We start from the raw sequence: 18,656 nt of genomic DNA, 5'->3' as shown, positions 1-18,656 counted from the left end.
CTGGCGGACGGGCTCCAGGTCCGGACCAGCAAGTGCTCGAGACAGACTGGCCGCACGGCTGTTGGCAAATCATAGCTTCGTACCTTGCCGACACACGAGTCGAACGACAGCTAATTACAGAATGCGACAAGTTAGGTTTCCTCCGGACATGTCATTCATCGTCGTCGCCCGGTCCGTCAGCCAGTCAGTCAATCTGTCTGTCAGTCAGCCAACCAGTTGCTAGGTACGTAGTAACCCGCTCATGATGGATGCTGCACCCTTTCCCTTTCCCTTCGCCGTCTCTCGTCTCTCGTGCCTGTCTATTCCCCCGTCCTCCGACAGAGAGGACCAATGCCCCGAGGCAATTGTTTGGGCAAAATGTCGAGCCAAGGTACGGACTGTTCTGAGGCAAGTCACGGACTCGGGATGCATAATACCGCATTGCCCTTGCCCACCAAGTCCACCCCGGCCGGCCTGCCGGTCCACTGGAAACAAGGCACCCCCACCATATCACACCCTCTTCAGTACCTCATCCAAGGTTGCCTTTCCCTCTTCCCGCCGTTATCGATCACAAATCGATGGTGAAACGTACGAATTTACCTGCAGCCCGCACACATCCGCCCGCCCCCATCCTACACTACCTTATTACCACCAACCATCGAGCACCAAGCACTTGCCCACCTGCACTAACCACCTCACCAAGCACCCCGTCTCGAGTTGAGGACCCAAGCTCGAAGCTCAAAGCTCAAAGCTCAGCCAACAGCAGAGCATTGCCCCGAGCCACAGCCCAAGCTGTTTCCCTCCCTCCCTCTCGTGCGTGCATATCTACCTGTCCCGGTTAAAAAATAAAAAAAAGGGAACAGGAAAAAAAAAAGGACAAAATACTCCGTTCTATAGCATAGCCCCACTATCGGTTTTTATTTTTACTTTTTTATTTGCGTTTCCAGGCGTCTGGAAACATCCATGACCCATCCGCCGCTTGATTCTTAGACCGACCCTTCCTGTCCCTCGGCCCTTATTACCTGGCTCCCGTGTGCAGAGCAGTCCCTCTCAAGCCCTTTTCGTCTGAACCTCCAGATAAATCACAGGCAGCACCAGCACCACCCAGCCTACCAAACCAAAAAAAAAAAAAAGGATCCCACAGAGAAACTCGGAGACGCACCAGCTTCTCCAATCTCGGACCATCCCCCCTTCCTGCGCTGATAGCAGACCGCCTCCCTTCCCTTCCTATTTTCCCCTCTTCACAAACCTCGCTTCCGAAAACACCTCTTCTCCCCCCCGCCTTCCACCTACCTTACCCCACAATGAGCAACAAACAGCCGAATCTCTTCGCCTACCCGTCTGTTGACGAACTCGCGCCCGCCCTGCGAGCCTACGTCATCGAGGCACAAAATGCCGGCCTGAACCGTCACGGCGCTTTCAAGCTTGCCGTCTCTGGCGGCTCTCTCCCCAAGACTCTGGCGCAAGCACTGCTCGCCCCGTCATCCGGCCCCGACGACCAGGTCCACTTTGGCAAGTGGGAGATCTTCTTCGCCGACGAGCGCGCCGTTCCCCTCGACCACGAAGACTCCAACTACGCTCTTCTCAAGAAGGAGCTGCTCGAAAAGATCCCCGAGGAGCTTGGCGCCCCGACCGTTCACCCCATCGACACCACCTACCTGAACGACACCCAGGAGCTGGCCGACCAGTACGAGAAGACCCTGGTCACCAGCTTCGCGAGCCGCGACAGCGTGCGTCTGCCCATCTTCGACCTGCTGCTCCTGGGCTCCGGCCCCGACGGCCACACCTGCAGTCTGTTCCCCGGCCACGAGCTGCTGCGCGAGACCACGGCCTGGGTCGCCCCCATCGAGGACTCTCCCAAGCCCCCGCCCAAGCGCATCACCCTTACACTGCCCGTTGTCACCCACGGCGTCAAGATCGCCTTTGTCGCCACTGGCGGCGGCAAGAAGGAGATCATGAAGAGGATCTTCGAGCACGGCGACGGCCTCCCCTGCGCTCTCGTCAACGAGGGCGGCGGCGACCGCGTCAGCTGGTTCGTCGACAACCCGGCCGTCGAGGGCGTCAGCTACCCCCGCCGTCCCTTCTTGTGAGCAATGAAAAAAGGCAGTCGAGGAATGGGAGGAGGATGGTGGTCGGAGATGTGGAGGACGATTGCGCGAAAAAATATTACATTGCTCATTTCAGATAGACAGGGACCCAGACCGACGGCATACCTGTAGAAGAGAGGCGAACGTGAGGGGAGCCGCCCCCCAAACAACAACAAGAGTCAACTTGCTTGCGAGCGTCGCGGGCCTTCTTGCCATTGCCACGTGCCCACCGAGGAGCGAAGCTAGACGCACGTGTTGCTTCCATTTCTTGGGTTTTCTTCGCGGATGTTTCCCCTTCTTTGGTTTTGTCCGCAAGGGGTTCCGAACTTTTGATATCCACTCACGTCAAAACATTATGATTTCATGATACGAAAGGGAACGAAGGAGGAGGAGAGAGAGGGGGGGGGATTTGCCAGACGCGGGTGGGTCGACTCTGCTGCCGTCACATAGGATCCGTAGATAGCACAAACGGTTTCTCTCACGAGAGGAATAAAGGAAATGCAGAAAAAGGGAGATGTCATGCACATCGAATCCATCATCCGTCGATTCCCGCTTCATCCTTGCCCACGTTGCCCACGTTGCCCATGTATGCCCATCACATTTTGAAGGGGGGGGAAGAAATCTGTTGTCTTGCCCCCCGCGTCTGCACCGCAAGTGGGTATGTGGAGAGAAGAGGGCTTTCTGTGTCTCGTGTAGTATGTATGCGTCGCGAGTGCGTCCGCCTTGGCAGAGCGCCACATACCTCACCCCCCCCCCCCCCCCCCCCCCCCCCCGCCAGCGATGATCCGTATAGGGCTGAGGGGAAACCGCTGCCCGTTGCGCCGCGCTGCTCCGTCGGGGGAGGTCGGGCGATCTGCGTGGCCCGGGGAGGCCTGTCCCATTCTGCCGGAGACTTTGCGCCGCACTCGGTGGAATGGGTGTGCTGACTAGGAGGAGGAGGAGGAGCTCCGATTCCACTCCATCTGGTCTCACACTGCCAAGAAGAAGAAGAAGAAGAAGGGGCAAAAAAGAGGAAACCTCAGTAATTGGATGTTGAGCTGGCAAAAGCAAAGGAGTAGCGGCTATATGGTCGGGTTCTCCCTCCAATATCTTCGTATCCGAACGACGGCGCTTGCTCGGGATCAAGCGCCGTTCATCATATCAACAGAAGCTGGTCCGGGCTTGCTTCGGCCCGGCCTGGCTGGGAGGGGGGATACGGGTTATGTTTGGACGGGCCAAGCAAAGGTAGCAAATCTTCTTTGTACGAGAGGAATGGAAGAAAGGGGGCGTAGACATTCGCACGACGTTGTCGAGCCGCGCGGTCCAAAGAGTTTCCCCGCCGCGGCTGAGCGCATCTTCCATGTCAACGGCCTTGTTGGGCGCCCCGCCCCAAGGGTCTTCGGAGGCGACACGTCGGCAGAAGGAAGTGGTGCCTGGACGACGCTTCCATCGGACCGGGTTCCGTGTGTTCCGGCTCTGGCCGTTTGGGTTGCTGCTTTGAACCCCCCCCCCCATAGCAAGTCACGGACAGAAGAAAGCGTGGCGCAAGTATGGCACGAGGGGTTTGGTTGCCTACACGGCACGGCACGGAATATGGACGTAGTAAATGCACATTCGGACGTGGGTCTATATTACAACTACTTGCGAATCCTCTATCAGGGGGGGGGGGGGGTCCGTCACAAGTATATCCGCTGTAGCGGAACCTAGGCGGAAAGCCAGCGGCCGTCCCCTCCCACCTCTTTTATTTCCTTCTTTTTGATCTCGACTGCAAAGACGTACTGCCGCCATGGGCATTCACAAGTGCTTCCTCGCGCGATCTTCCCTCCGTACGGTCGAATGCCCGCAACGCACAGAATAGGCGGGCCGCAAGTCTCCCTGAGGGGGAAGGGGGAGGGGGGGCTACTTGCTCAGGGCCTTCTCCCGGATGAAGAACGTGGACAGGAACGCGAGCACGAGGAACAGCGCCATGGGGACGGTGGCGCCCAGCGTCGCGACCTGGTAGCTGACCCTCACCTCGCCGGCGACGCGCGGCGGCAGCTCGCGGATGTAGTCCAGGCTCTCGCGGACCTTCTCCTCGATCCTCCGCGCCTCCTCGCCGTCGCTCAGGCGGGCCGACAGCTGCGTGCGGAGCACCTGCTGCAGCACGGCGGAGCACACGCTGATGCCGATGCTGGAGCCCAGGGACCGGAAGAGGTACGAGCACGCCACGACGACGGCCGTGTCCTGCACCGCCGCGTTGGACAGCAGGGCGACCAGCGTCGTGGTGATGCCGGCGCCGCCGCCCAGCGCGAGGAGCGCCATGCCCGCCACGACGCCCCAGGACGAGCCGAGGTAGATGAAGACGACGGTCGGCACGACGGCCAGCACCATGAAGCCGTAGGCGAGGACGGTGAGCGTGTAGTACCGCCCCGTGCGCCTCATGAAGACGCCGGCGCTGACGGAGGCGACGACGGAGGCGATCATGGCCGGGACGAGCGCCGCGCCCGCCTGGGTCGCCGACGAGCCCTGCACGGCCTGGAAGAAGAGCGGGAGGAAGAAGATGGAGGCGATGTGGCCCGCGATGCCGAAGAAGTTGGACAGGTAGCACGCGAAGAGGGAGCGGTCGAAGATGATGTGGCCCGGCGCGAAGGGGTGGGACGCGACGCGCATCTCGACGAAGACGAAGATTGCGAAGAGGGCCGGGGTCGAGGCCAGCCCGGCCACGGTCACGGGGTTGGACCAGCCGTTGTTGGAGCCCGAGTCGAGGCCGACGAGCAGGGCGACGACGGCGGCGACGAGGGTCGCCGCGCCCAGGAAGTCGATGCGGCGGACCTTTTCGCGCCAGTGCGAGTGGTCCGTCTTGGGCACATCGAGGATGAAGTAGACGGCCAGGAACGCGGCGACGCACAGGGGCACCTGGCCGGTGAAGGACCAGCGCCAGCCGATCGAGTCGGCGAGCAGGCCGCCGAGGGGCGCGCCGGTGGACGTGCCCGCGGCGAAGATGATGTTGAGGTAGCCCTGCCAGACGCCGCGGTCACGGAGGGGCACGATGTCGCTCATGAGGATGGTGACGACGCTGTTCATGCCGCCGCCGCCGATGCCCGCCACGGCGCGCGCGACGCAGAGCTGCGTGAAGGACTGCGCGAGGCCGCAGCCCAGGGAGCCGAGGGCGAAGATGGTGTAGGCGAAGAGGAGGCATTCCTTGCGGCCAAAGATGTCGCTGAGCTTGCCGTAGAGGGGCTGGAAGCTGGTCAGGGTGATGTAGTAGCTGCGCGGTGTCTTTTTAGCAAACGGGTGTCTCGACTGTCGCACGGCCGACGTGCGCCAAATGCAATGGGACTTTGATTATGCTTACGCTGTTGCTAGCCAACTTGTGTTCTTCAAGGCGTGGAGTTCGCTGCCGATCTTGGCGTACGTGGCGACGGTAAGCAGCTGGTCGACGGCGCAGAGGTAGATCTAGGGTGCGTCTCAGTGAGTGAACGGCCGAGGACGGCTTACAGGCCCCCGAGTTGGGTGCAGGTGGGACCTACGCCGATGCCGACGGCCGGCAGGAGCAAGTGCATTCTCTTGGCCATCTCCGGGTTGCCGTCCCGGCTGTCGCTGGCGGCGGCAGCGGCGGCGGCGGTGCCGTTGCCATTGGCCACCTCCGAGTCGGAGTTGCGGAGTAGGGGCGACGTCTCTGTCGGCGCCGGTGCGCTGCTTGGTGAACCAGTCATGGTGAAGGAGGGCCCGGTGGGAGGGTTCAAACGTGCCCAATGGCTGGAAAAACGAGCAGAAAAAAGCAAAGCTGCTCGATGCGGTGGCTTTATTGCCTTATCACTACCAGGGGATATTGCCAGAGCAGAAGAGACAGCCTCAGTGCTCGCCTATCTTGAAATTCTCACTCTGCTATCTCTCCGACGTTCGCACTCGTCGCCGACGAGGATTGATAATCCGCCTCCTGTATGCAGTAAAGCTCCGTTTTTCGACGGGACCCGATCGGACGCTTGCCCGCGGTAAGTCGAGTCTGCCCCGTATTGCAGATAACGCCATTCACCCGATCCGGCACGTGATCGTAGACTGTCACTATTGAGTCTGAGCATAGCAGTGTGTTTGGCGGCGAGAAAGCAACTGCCCGACAACCACCAAGATGTTATCATGACCTCATGGTATTTTTTGCGGTTGGTGTTGTTGATGCAGAGCTTTCTGAACCAACCAAACCTTGAATGAGAGAACTTGTGTTGACGGGCAAGAAAATAGCGAGAGGGGGAGGAATGGTCCGGAAAGAAAAAAGAGGGTACGGAGGTAAGAATGGAGGTGCAAGGGTTAAGTGGGAATGCAACAGCGTCAGAGATCAAAGTCGATTTGGCGCCCGCTCGAATGCTCCCAAAGATCTCGAAAAGCTCTCCCCACCTCGCGCGGCCTTTGTCCGATTGTCTCCCGAAACTCCCCTCAACTGATTGACCAGTCACCTCGTCAATCAAACAATCAATCGGTAAGCGGGGAAGGCGGACGACAGCAGCGACCAGATCGCAATTCATTTTAAAAATCCTGCCAGTGTGAAACAAACCGTCGCCTCGCAGCTCCATCCTCCCACTAAGAGGGCCCCAGAAATCATCTTAATGTTAATCTATTTTCCCGTGATGCGTGGTTCACGGCAGACACGACCTGCATGCTGCGATGCCACCGGAAGCCCGGATGCACATTACTGAGTAGGATGCGAACCCTCGAGGGACCAAGTTTGTCCAACAGCAAAACAAGACGTCTGTTACCTGTTGAAATTTGGGTTTTTCCCCCGGTGCCAGGGATGCGGAAGAGTCGCTCCTCGACCAAACGGCTGCTTGACCCTACTTGGACGGCGCCGTGGATGGTGGAACAGCATGGCGGCGTGGTCGTCCGCTTTTCGTGTGTACTACTCATTGGACCAAGTCAGGTTCGTCCCTTTCCTTTGAACTTTGAAATTCAGAAGAGACGAAAAGCACCGCGGCGTGGCCATGGCGCCTCGACCCTTTAATCATGTCGTCCCAACTTTGTTCGTCTGCCTGCAGGGTGGGAACCAACTTTCCATCGTCATCGTTCAAGAATCAAGAATCAAGGGGGGACCCAAACACAGGGGGGGCCTTGCTCGAGCACGGCAGCACTCGGTCTGAAGTGCCCTCAGGGACATCCCCGTGGCATGCTTGTGAGACGAAGTCAAAATGGCTCAAACCTGCTGTTCATGCGAGTGAGGCCCTTGCACTGCAATGTAACCCTTGACACGGTCTGTTTGCCCGGTTTTTTCGAGCAACGGACTGGTCTTTCGATGCCGACGCGGCTCTCCAGGGAGGGGTTTGATCCGACGGCCATCAGACTCGGATCCCACCTCGACTTCGTGGCTCTCCAAGCACAAGCCAATTCCTCTTCAGGGGGACGGGGATGTTGTTCATGGTTCAAGGGCTTAGCGAGCCGCAAAGCATCATCTCCATAATTCTGATGCCGGGCGGGGATTTGCAGGTGAGATGCGACCCCATCTCCGACCCAGCAGTCATAGGGCTCTGGAGTCTGGTTGGCTTCCCTGGCGCAGATCGCCATTCGCCAGCCGTGTCTGATTTAGGGTACTGGAACGGTGGGAACGACGTCGGAACGGGCGAGCGCGGACCAGCTGTCATGAACGAGTCTGGAAGACGCAAATGACGAACAACAGGGCCAAAGATTGAGAGACAATGGCCTAATTGTGGCGTGTCAGTGCATAGACGAGACATTGGGAGCGGGTTTAGCTTCGGACACGTCGAGGGTGGCTGGGCGGCGGCCTCTCTTTCTCAGCTTCAATGTCATGGTCCGAGGATGGCGATTGGGCGGTTACAGGAGCTTGCGGTCCCCAAATCTGCAACGGTGCATACCGTAGATCCCGCGTTCCACCGAGGTTGATGGGCCAGACGGTGGTGCTGGCATCTCAGGCCTGCAAGCCGGGTGTGTGTTGTGAGTTGCACGCACCCACAGCCCGCGAGATAGTTCTGTTTTGTTCAGCTTGTGTCCTGGTGCTAGCTAAAGGTCTAGAGCTTTCCTATCTGCCGCCCAGGACTGACTGTGGTTAGCACGGAACAACTGGGTGGCTTGGTGCAAGATATTAGTGGTGGCCACCTCCCCCGATATTGAGGCCGCGTTCATTACGCGGCACGGCGGCTGAGATGCGGGTGAGGCGCCGCCGTGAGGTGCCATGCGCACCGCAAACGATACCTATGGTCCGGGGAAAGAATTCGGACGGGATAGTTCGAACTGTTTGTTGTTCTTGTTCTCTTCATTTGGTGTATTAGCGTTGTCTCCCCATTTGTCTGACCAGATGAGTGCTGAGTGATTTCATGGCGTCATCTAGCAGTAGACAAGACGAGGGAATTTGAACGAGGTCATCTCGAACGGTTAATCCGTGACAAGATGCATTCTCGATGATTGCGACGTGCGATCCGTGGTGATTAAACCCAGGCCTTGGCCATATCGGCCATTTCGACCCTTTTATTTTTCATCAATCCAATTCATCGGCCTGTCGATAATGGGCAATGACAATCGAGATGGCAATGTTGGAGTGCCGGGTACGGGGAGGGGGTGGTTGCAGGGATGCCTGTCTCTCTCTCTGCTGTGATTTAAAATGTCTTGGAGGAGTGCCGCGACCGAAGTATGCAGGAATGAGATTGGGGGATCGGACTGATTCACGAGCCACACAAGAAGCGGCGCGCATTGGCTGCACTGTTGGGCCGATGATGCATTCAGGAATGGCTCGGATGAGAGATTGGGCGGGCAGCACAGCCCGAGAGGTGCAGGAAGGAAGGGGTTGACAGCAGCTGAAGGCATCTGTGCCTGCTGTCTGTGGGTGGTGTCAAGCTGTCAAAGTACATCTCGTGACAAATTGGCCGTGGGAGTACTTTGACAGCGCATCCCTCACATCGCCCTCTCCTCTTGAGAGAACCCTCACCAGCCCCAGCCAGCCCCCCCCGCCAGCCCCGATGGCCCCCAGCAGATGTGAACGTGTTCCCGTCCCCCGTTCCTGCTTGCGTTTATTACAGGGCTGCCGATGCGGATGAGAGGTTCCAAATGCTCTGCGCCTTGGGGAGGGGGGCCGGATCCAAACTGGCGGAGCCAATGGCGGGCTTTGCAGTACGGTACCTCCCGGCTTCGTAGTGTATGTACACTTCACACGCTAGAGGCAGAAGAGGGCCTTGGTTGCTTGGTCGGTTGCTTGGTTGCTAGTGTAGTGTAGTGTAGTGTACAACACGAGGTACGCCGCGTATCCGTACCCCCTTATTTCGAGGAGGTTCATGAAAATGTGTACTTTTCGCTGTAACTTGTCGATGTCATCCTTGTCCGTCCCATCCCCCCAGGAGAAGGAAGGAAGAAAAAAAAAGTCGGTGTTCAGACGCGACCCCCATCGCAGGGTTCTCCATGGCTGCCAGCATTTAACTTGACGTTGACATACACGCCCCTCCCCCTCCCATCCCGAGTGTAATTATTCTGCCCCTCCCCTCCTTCAAGTTTCGACCAACGAACGAACTCCTGTACATCCTTCAAGTTTCTTATCCTCCGACGTCTTCCCCCCTACTCACCCTGCAGGCCTTTGCTGCTGTGTTCGTCGCGAACCCTCGCCTCTCACCACATAGCCCCTACTACTACTCCCTTGGAAGACCCTTGATGCTGGTTCCTCCCAGCATCACCATGCGACGACGCTGAACGCAGTGGCCATAGACGAAATCTCGCCGCTCCAATAATCGGACGCCACTACCCTCCTCCGTCCCACGTTATCGAGTCCCACCCGCTTGCTTGGTTAGCTTTGGTGCCTTGATTACTCCCCTCCCCTCTCGGTGATTTCCTCCAGCCGATTGGTGAAGTCTGAGCACAACAGAGCCACAAGGAAAGGCAAGGTAGTATAGGGGAAGCGGAAACAGAACCCTCCCAATTATACGCAAATCCACTGCCATCCGGGGCCCAGTTCAACATGGACTTCCTTCGTTCCTCAAGGAAGGGGAGATCGCGCTTCTCAAAAGCCCTGCCTACCCCTCCACCCTCCGAGCCAGATTCTCTCCCCAAGTCTAGACAGCTTCCTTCGATCCCTCCCGTCCTTCCCGCCCTGTTCGAGAAGAAACCCGCCATGTCAGACAAACCGTTACCGCCGCCTCAACCTCTGGACCAGTCTCTCCCGTCCCTCCCCTCTCTCCAGACGAAGGCCTTACCCTTGGTTCACATCCCTCGCCGGCCCGTTGCGAAGAACCCGGCACCGCCGCAGTCGCAGTCCCCGGAAGACGAAAGAAATTCGATCGGTAGCCTGCTGTCAGCGTACTCGCGCAGCTCGGGGGAGTCGCTCATCATGTCGCCAGATGGAAGCGCAAGCCAGAGGGACTCGAACCCGGCATATGGCTCTGAACGTTATGGAACAAAGGAGGCAAACATCCTGACACCCAACTCAGTGTCGTCCGGTGACAATGAGTTGCCTCACCCCTACTACGGCACACAAAACTTCACATCCGACAAGGGCCTGCCGTATGCCCCGGCCAAGACTGGGCATGCGCCGACTGTCGGCAGCCCGACGAGCATCGCGTCGGGCCCGTCGTCGCAGCGACCTATATGGAGGAGAAGATCTGTGAAATCCGATCGCAACATGGAAGTCACCGATCTAAAACTGGCAGACAGCCACGGGTCGACCGCCGCATCTCAGCCAAGCACCGCGCAAACCTCACACTCAGCCGTGCCTCCCCCAGCTCAACAACGATTCCCTCCTCGCAGCACGTCAAACTTGCCTGGCAGAAATATCCGACCTGTCCCACCTCAGAACCAAGTGCCCACAGCAGACAACATGGGCCAAGAGACGTCGAGGCTGAAGGAGAAGATTGCGCGCATGCGCGGGGGCGAGGAAGGCACGAACCCGGGAGTTTCTCACAGCGACACGGCTCTCTCGCCGACTCAGCGTTTGCCGACTCCCGACTACGAGAAGGAGGATGTCAAGACTCCCGTTGTCAACACAGTCGTCTCGCCCGTGTCGCCGGCTTCCTCACCCGAGCCCGGACGCGACCAAGCGAGCAACGAGGCAAAGCCGCCAATTCCGCGCAAGGCAGTCACGGCACGCAACTTGCATGTGGCCCACAGCCAGCCCCAGCTACGTGTTGACGAGCCCATCACGAACAGCGAGGCTCCTCCCACAGTTACTCGAGACTTCGCCGTCAGCCCCGTCAGCCCGGACCCTCAGAACCAATTCCGGCCGCGAGCCGCATCCAACCAGCATCAGCAACCTCAGCAACATCAGCAATATCAACAGCAGCAGCAGCAGCAGCAGCAGCAACAGCAGCAACAGAGAGGGCAATGGCAGCAGCCCGGTCGGGAGTACATGCCGAATGCGCCCGCACCCGCATTCGCTCAGGGAGACATGCGGCCAGCCTCAAAAGACCAGCGGCATGAGCCCGTCGAGTACCGCGAGCTCAGTGTAAAGGACCTTCCGCCGGCCGATCCTCGCGCGTCGTTCTTCCCCATCCACGACTCTGAGCCCCCCAGTCCCGGCATGGTCTACAAGGCTCTGCCTCTGAAGGAGAGCATGCTCGACTGCTACGTCAAACACCGGGTCATGGACCGCACCAGGAACCGTAACTACGCCCTCACGTGCCAGACCTGCGGCAAGGCCGACACGGAGGACCGATTCAAGTGCCAGTGGTGTTATGTTCGCATGTGCGCCTCGTGCCTCCAGATCTTCAACGGCAACCGCCGGGACCTCAGGAAGCTCCTCTCCCACTTGGAGGGCAACCCGCAGAGCGGCGGATCGCAGGAGCGCCCGGCGACCGCTGCTGGTATCGAGCCGACCGAGGCGGGGATGGAAGATCGGCAGGCGGAGGAGCAGCAGGTCCAGCCCCAGATGGTTGCGGCTTGAATATTACATTGTCATTCTTGCGTGCTTTGCGTGGCATAGGGAACTAGACGGCCATTTCTTATTCAAAGCGGATTCGACATGCCGCGGCCGGTCATCACGGAATTGCATCGGGGAAAAGGTTCATTGCGGGATTGTGGGATTAGATAGAGATTGGATGGTTGATACCCTTCTCGCCGGATACCATGTTTGTGTATAGGACGCGGTGACCACGACATTATGGCATACGCATTTTTTGGTCTTTTTTGGTTGATGAAATTACTACTACTTGCTTGACGCAAGCTCTGACATACGAACGAAGCTTGATGCGGAAAGGGAGGGGTTACACTAGAATCGAAGGGCGTCAAAGAGCCAATTTTGATGGTCTGAACTATTTTCCACCTTGCATCCGCCTGCGGCTCTTGTGAGATTGAGTGGCTTTTTGCGCCAAATCAGCCCCCCCGGAAATCCCAACAACGAGGAGTCATGCGCGGGAACCCGTCATACAACGAAAAAAACCGGCTTTTTCAAGGCTTGTGTAGCGGTGCCTGCCCGTATCCGATCATTTTTTTGGGATCCCGAGAGGTACGGTGTTCGAAGGAAAGAGCCGCCGCGCAGGTTTATTCGTCGGATGCACCGGAAATTGCACCGTTGCCTTTCCCTCGATTGCCTCCCGGACACGAGAAAAAAAAACCCCCCGAGGGAAAAAGAAACTAAAATAAAATAAAAAAAACCACACACCCAACGAATCGACGGCATCGCTCGCTGTCGGCTCATGCCGCCGACGTTGGAATCGAGACCCTGGCGCCGGCGCTAGAGCCTCCTCCTGCAGGGCGGCGGGTAGATGTGGCAGCGCTGTCAAGCCAATCGAAGCCTTCTAGATCACGTTACCACGGTACTCTACCGTATCTACTCGCTCAACTTGATATCCACTTTTTTCTGGCGGTAACGCAATCGGGTTAGATGGCCGCCAAATAAGGGATGGTAAGCTGGCAGAATTAGTGATTAGTCATGTACAACAGCTGGCGGATTAGCTGACCGCCTTCGATAATAGGCTTAGTTCACAGAAATGTCATTAGCCCTTATTGGTTAGCGCCAGAAAAAGTGGATATCGAGTTCAGCGAGTAGATACGGTATCTCTCACATTAATACCCCGGAGGCGCAAGTATCCAGCCATCTTGCCGACGGCGCCCCGAGTCTCCCCCCCCCCCCGTCCCCCACCAACGTCCCGAGCCCCCTAGCAACCCCCCCACAACGCAAGAACCACCCCCCTGACATCAACATCAACATCGACACCTCGGTGTCGCTTCGCTCCTTGGACTGCTGCAACCTAGCCAAACCGATCCCACTCTTCCGCGTCCTCAAAAAAATACAGCGCCCAACAGGCAGGGCCCCGTGAATCAAACAACCCCCGGCACAAAAATCAACCTAACGACGGCACACGCCCGTGTCTCCATCCCCATGTTGTGTGTCAAACCACAATCATGTCCTCGTCCCTAGCCCGCACCCGCTCGCTGCGGAAGCCGACCCAGGGCTCCTCGACCGACCTTCCCCCGGCCTCCACATCTTCAGCCTCAGCCACAGCCTCAACCGCACCCGCTAGCTCTGCCGAAGGGGGAGGAGGAGCGGCGGCCCCGTTACAACGGCCCTCCTCGCCGAGCAGGCTACCCGGCCCGCGGTCCCTCGTCGCGCCCCGTCCAACAACGCGGAGCGTCTCCGGCGCCAGCGTCGCCAGCGTCGCCAGCAACCCTGACGCCGCGAAGAAGAAGAGGTCGAACCCCATATCGTCGCTTTTCGGGCGGAACGGCTCGACACGCCAAACGGCGGCGGCGGCAACAACAACGAGACAGAAAGATGCCGCCGCTTCTGGGGCCGCCGGCTCGGGCCCGTCAAGCGCCCCGTCGACGAGGCCAACCTCCATGTCGGGCCTGACGAGGACCTCCTCCATGAGGGAGCCGGGGCTGACCAGGACCCGGTACCCGCCCAGCTCGGTCTCGATGAGCACGGTGAGCCACGCCGGCGCCGGGGCCGGAACCACGAGCACGAGCACGACGAGCAGGCCGACAACATCGGCGGGCCTGTCCGCGCCGAAACGCAGCAGCACGACATCGACTGCGACGACGGCATCCTCCAAGGGCCACGCGCGGGCCAAGAGCGTCGCGACCCTCAACGGAAGCACCGTCCTGCGACCCCCGAGCCAGACATCGACCTCCTCCGGCGGCAACGCCCCGGCGAGGCCGCGCCCGACCTCCCTTTACGGAGCGCCGAGCTCAACCGCAGCACCGAAGCCGCGCCCGACCTCGGTGATAGACCGCCTCACCTCGAAGCCGTCCCTGTCCTCCCTATCCTCGACATCGACCGCGTCCAAGTCGAGCCGAACCGCGACCGCACCAGCCCCCGCGAAACAACCCCAGAAACAGCCGCCGCAGCTCTCGCGGCAGCAGCAGGCCTCCCCGACCTCGCCCCCGCGCAACAAGCCCCTCCTCCGGCCCGCCTTCTCGACCCTCCAGCAGCACTACTCCCCGGCCAAGTCCCAGGCCCCGAAGCCCCTGACCGCGACCTACCTCGCCCCGCCCTCCCCCTCAAAGCTCCCCACAAACGTCGCCCTGTCCGCCGAGACCTCCCGCCTCCAGACGGAGCTCCTCCAGCTCCACCTCCTCCACCGCGAGCTCCCCTCCGTCACGTCCCAGTGGCACGCCAGCGCCCGCGCGAAGCTCGCGGACAGACACGCCGCCCTGGGCAAGTCGTCAAAGGACCTCGCGGCGCTGGAGGCGGACGCGGCGGAGCGCCTCAACGTCGCCGCCCTGCACCGCTGGGCCGCCGCCTCGGCCTCCCCCACCAAGGGCGGCCGCGGGAGGAGCCTCGAGGACAAGATCCAGCGCCTCGACGCCCTCGTCACGTTCCTCTGGTCCCTCGACTCGCCCGGCGGGAAACACCACCGCCTCGTCCGCACCTTCGAGCGCTGGGCCTCGTCCCTCTCCGACCTCGAGGCCGCCCGCGCCCGCGCCGAGGACGCGCGGGACCCCTCCGCCCTGCTCGACCCGAACCTCGAGGTCCGGTTCGGGGGCGGCCTCGACGACCGCTGGAAGGAGGAGTCGTCGGCCCTCGTCCGGAGGCTGGAGGGCTGGAACGCGCAGCTGCGGGACTTCGACTACGTCGACGACCACGGCGACGGCGACGGCGACGGGGAGGGCAAGGCCACCCAGGTCCCGAGTCTGAAGCGCATGCTGGACGGCTGCCGCAGCCTGATTAGGGACATGCTCGACGAGCTGGCCGTCATGGAACAGATTGAGGCTGCGGCGGTCGAGAGGGAGACGGAGTGGATCCGGATGATGAATAGGGAGGGAGACGACGGTCGTGGCAAAGATACCCCCAGAGCCGGTGCTGTTTGGAGAGTGGTTTGAGCGTGGCACCACCCGCTCCATGTACGATCTATCCGGGACGAGACTCGTGGCGACTTGGATCGAGTAGCCCCGCTGCGAGGATGTACAATTTGTCGGTGGGGGAAAAGATTGTCTTCACATTCCTGGAGGCGGGGTTTCAAGATTATCGGTCCAAAAGCGTATTTGTCTGCATACTCTCCCTCGTCACAATGTTCCCCCTTTGACCAGGCCAGTAGCCACGGCGTCCATTTCCCTGGTCGATCCATCCTCCTCCACCCTAACGATATGTTTTTCTCTCAATTAATTGTACAAAACATGTTGATGTGTCTGTGCAAACGCCGTTTCTCTGCAATTTCAGTTCCATCCCTTGTGGCTCATCATACCCATGTTTGAAGCCAGCTCAAGTCGCCTCCCATGGCGAACTTCCACCATGCAACCCCAATAACGATGGCGGCCGTGCTTGTGGCCAGCATCCTGCGGACAAAAGTCAACCTGTCAGATTTCGTAAGGATTAAGACATGACAAAGGAAAAGAAGACAAGCAGCCGATCCAATTCGAACCGGAGAGGAGAGAGAGAAACCCTTACACCTTTCTCTTGCTGCCGAATAACCGGGTAAAAAGACCGCCGATCCAGTCAACGAAGAGCACGCGGAAGAATGCCTGGACCCAGCCGCCCTTGCTGTTGGCGACGCTTTGTATCGAGGAAGGGGTTCCCGGACGCTCGGTCGACGAAGCTCCACGTTTCTTGAGCTGGCCATTGTGACCGCCATCTCGGCCGGTAGCTGACGCCTCGCCACCAGAAATTGGGGCTACAGCAGTTGCCTGTTCCCCGTCTTGTGCACTGCTAGACTCTGCCTCCTCTCCGGGGGACTGCACGCGAATGCTAGGGCTGTCGGACTGGGCCGGTCGTGTTTTCGGCGACGGATCCCTTGAATACTTGCCATTGGCTTCGCCGTTGATCTCCGACGAGCGTGCCCTCTCGGGCTCTGAGCTCTTCTTGGCCTTGGACTTGGAGCCCTTCATTACGACTCCCTCATCCTCGTCGCTCGCAGGAGACGTAAAGACGTTCGGCGTCGGGCGTACTGCAGGGCTGGGGACTCGAATCAGACCCTCGTTCTCGCGGTTGGCCTCATCAGCATTCGGTGTTTCCTTGTCCTCTTCAGCAATTGATCCCAGAGACAGAAGCGATCTGTCTGATACCATTGAGCCATGTGATTTCCTAGGCAACTCGAGCCTCTTGGCGGAACTTGGACTAGAGGGTCCCGAGAGAACGGTTTCGTCGAAGTAGGGATCAAGACTGGTTTTTCGTGACCCAATTACGGGTGACAAAGGCGCACCGTGGAAGGAAGTCTGGTCTTCGTTGCGTCCGGTCTCAACTTTGCGCACAGCGTCAATGATACCGTCACGGTTTGACGGCCATCTCTCCAGGGACGGATCATTCAGATCATACTTGTCGACATCATACTCTACGGTGCCGTGGTGACCAGCCTCACGCAGTGCTTCATCCTCGTCATCAATTGCAGAGAGATCATATGGCCCAAGTGCTTCGTGAGCAAACAGAGGTGCGGGGCCATCGTTCGTCTCGTCCAATTCTTCGAGGTCCTGCCGCCATGTTAGTAATGAACCTGAAGGTTCGTCAACGCAGCACTTTGGCAATAATTACCTGGTCAGCATCTAGCTTCTGGGCGGTATCGGCAACCTCGGCGGCAGTACTGGCAACCTGTTCAATTGGTGTCGAAGATAGACGCTTCCTCTCCTCATCTTTCAGATGGTCTATGCCCTTGGCAGGCGGTGCGAGCCGAGTAACGTCTTCCGCGTCAAGCTTCTGGGCAACGTCGGCAACCTCAGCGGCAGTGCTGGCAACTTGCTCAATCGGGGTCGAAGATAGACGCTTTCTCTCCTCGTCTTTCAGGTGGTTCACACCCTTGGAAAGCGGTGCAGGTTGAGACGTGATGTCTTCCCTGTCAAGCTCCTGAGCAGTATCGGCAACCTCAGCAGCAGTGCTGGCAACCTGTTCAATTGGTGTCGAAGACAAACGCTTTCTCTCCCCATCCTTCAGGTGGTCTACTCCCTTGGAAAGCGGTGCAGGTCGAGACGTGATGTCTTCCCCATCAAGCTTCTGGGCGGTGTTAGCGACCTCAGCTGCAGTGGCGGCGACTTGTTCAATCGGTGTCGACGAGAGTCGTTGCCGCTCTTCGTCCTTCATGTTGCCTAGAAGCTTTGATTTCGGCTCAGGCTGGGTAGTGGAGTGTGTATCAGCGGCATTCGGGGTGTCCATGTTGGAGGTAGGTATGGAAGCTGCGGTGGCGTCTCCGCTTGCGTTCTGGTCGTCTTTGACACCGTTCAGCTGTGCGTGCTCCTGAGATTCCGGTGCCGTCAAAAGGTTGTTCCGATTGCCAGAGCTGTCGGTTACTGCGAGTTTAAGTCATTTTAGGAAAGATCGGTTTGTAGTTTGAGCAATAGATAGTCGTACCTGTAGTGGCGTCCTCATTAAGAACCCACCAGTCGCCCAAGCCGACTCGGAACTTGTACTGGAGCTGCGAGCTTGGCGGTACGTCAATATTCTTGTAAAAGGTGTGCTCTCCGCTTTCATCGGTGGTGAACTGCATCTCTTGGGGCTCCCATTGTGGATCTGAGAAGGAGCCGGCGACGAATATGGGGGGCTGCGTCCCAGGCTGCCGGTAGTTGATTGTTACGGAAACCATTGTCGATGGCGGTCTTCGCTGGGCGGTATGTCGATGTTTGAGGACTCAACAGGTCGTGATCACTCGGCCAACTCGATCATACGGGCAGTGACGGGAAAGTGGCTGTTTGGCTGCCTTCTACGACACCTCAATCAAGTCAGCACAATGAGGCAGCTTCGGGAGAGAGACGAGGGGGAAGTGGCAGAAAAGGAAGGCGTTCCGTTCCCTTGGAAGCCACTGTGAGGGCGGCGGGTAGAGAAAACAAGGCTCACGAATGCGGCTGTCTCTGGGCGATACCTTAGGATGCCGGTACTTGGAGAAGAAGGAAAGCGTTGTACGTCCTATTGAAAAGGAAAGACAAAAACCAAGACGAGTTCTTGGGAGGAATTCGGAGTGGAGTCCCCGCGTCTGGGTGTTTCACGCAACGAGGAAGAATCGGGAGTTACGTATATGTGCGAGTGAAACAGCTTTGAGGGGATGGGCTGGATAGGGTTGACGAAGACCAGAACACAGTACGGACAGGAGGAGCGACCAAATGCAGCCCAGGGTGAGATGAGGGGGAGCTTAGATAGCTGAGAGATTAAGAGCCAGTGGCCTGGCGTGGGACGTGCAGCAACTCAGAACAAGGAAGCTGTAGCACAGGGGGGGTTCATTGCATGATCATTCCGTATTGCCATGTTAAAGGCCAGGGGCAGAGGGGAGGGACTGGGAAGTGAGACTGGGAAGAGGT

The 18,656-nt window shown here is 58.8% G+C and overlaps 5 protein-coding genes across 5 annotated transcripts; 3 read left to right on the top strand and 2 right to left on the bottom strand.

The window, feature by feature from the left end:
* Nucleotides 1-1,283: 1,283 nt before the first annotated feature.
* EsH8_IV_000895 (glucosamine-6-phosphate isomerases/6-phosphogluconolactonase-domain-containing protein) lies at nucleotides 1,284-2,069 on the top strand (the record flags this gene model as incomplete). Its single annotated transcript, XM_083265785.1, has 1 exon — nucleotides 1,284-2,069. One exon carries the CDS (start codon nucleotides 1,284-1,286, stop codon nucleotides 2,067-2,069), a length of 786 nt encoding a protein of 261 aa, XP_083124680.1.
* A 1,875-nt stretch (nucleotides 2,070-3,944) lies between these two features.
* EsH8_IV_000894 (major facilitator superfamily-domain-containing protein) lies at nucleotides 3,945-5,740 on the bottom strand (the record flags this gene model as incomplete). The annotated part of the gene is made up of 3 exons (XM_083265784.1): nucleotides 3,945-5,292; nucleotides 5,380-5,480; nucleotides 5,555-5,740. The coding sequence occupies 3 exons, from the start codon at nucleotides 5,738-5,740 to the stop codon at nucleotides 3,945-3,947; spliced, it is 1,635 nt and encodes a 544-aa protein (XP_083124679.1).
* A 4,226-nt stretch (nucleotides 5,741-9,966) lies between these two features.
* Nucleotides 9,967-11,883, top strand: EsH8_IV_000893 (uncharacterized protein; the record flags this gene model as incomplete). Its single annotated transcript, XM_083265783.1, has 1 exon — nucleotides 9,967-11,883. The coding sequence occupies one exon, from the start codon at nucleotides 9,967-9,969 to the stop codon at nucleotides 11,881-11,883; it is 1,917 nt and encodes a 638-aa protein (XP_083124678.1).
* Nucleotides 11,884-13,343: 1,460 nt separating this feature from the next.
* Nucleotides 13,344-15,263, top strand: EsH8_IV_000892 (uncharacterized protein; the record flags this gene model as incomplete). The annotated part of the gene is made up of 1 exon (XM_083265782.1): nucleotides 13,344-15,263. One exon carries the CDS (start codon nucleotides 13,344-13,346, stop codon nucleotides 15,261-15,263), a length of 1,920 nt encoding a protein of 639 aa, XP_083124677.1.
* Nucleotides 15,264-15,619: 356 nt separating this feature from the next.
* On the bottom strand, nucleotides 15,620-17,947 carry EsH8_IV_000891 (glycogen-binding domain-containing protein; the record flags this gene model as incomplete). Its single annotated transcript, XM_083265781.1, has 4 exons — nucleotides 15,620-15,716; nucleotides 15,829-16,844; nucleotides 16,906-17,654; nucleotides 17,716-17,947. 4 exons carry the CDS (start codon nucleotides 17,945-17,947, stop codon nucleotides 15,620-15,622), a joined length of 2,094 nt encoding a protein of 697 aa, XP_083124676.1.
* Between the last annotated feature and the right edge of the window lie 709 nt (nucleotides 17,948-18,656).

This window comes from Colletotrichum jinshuiense, chromosome 4 (genome assembly GCF_051148585.1).
Source record: "Colletotrichum jinshuiense chromosome 4, complete sequence".
NCBI classification, from domain to species: Eukaryota; Fungi; Ascomycota; class Sordariomycetes; order Glomerellales; family Glomerellaceae; genus Colletotrichum; species Colletotrichum jinshuiense.
Note: the sequence above shows the minus strand (reverse complement) of the source record. Positions and strands in the feature narration are given on the sequence as shown.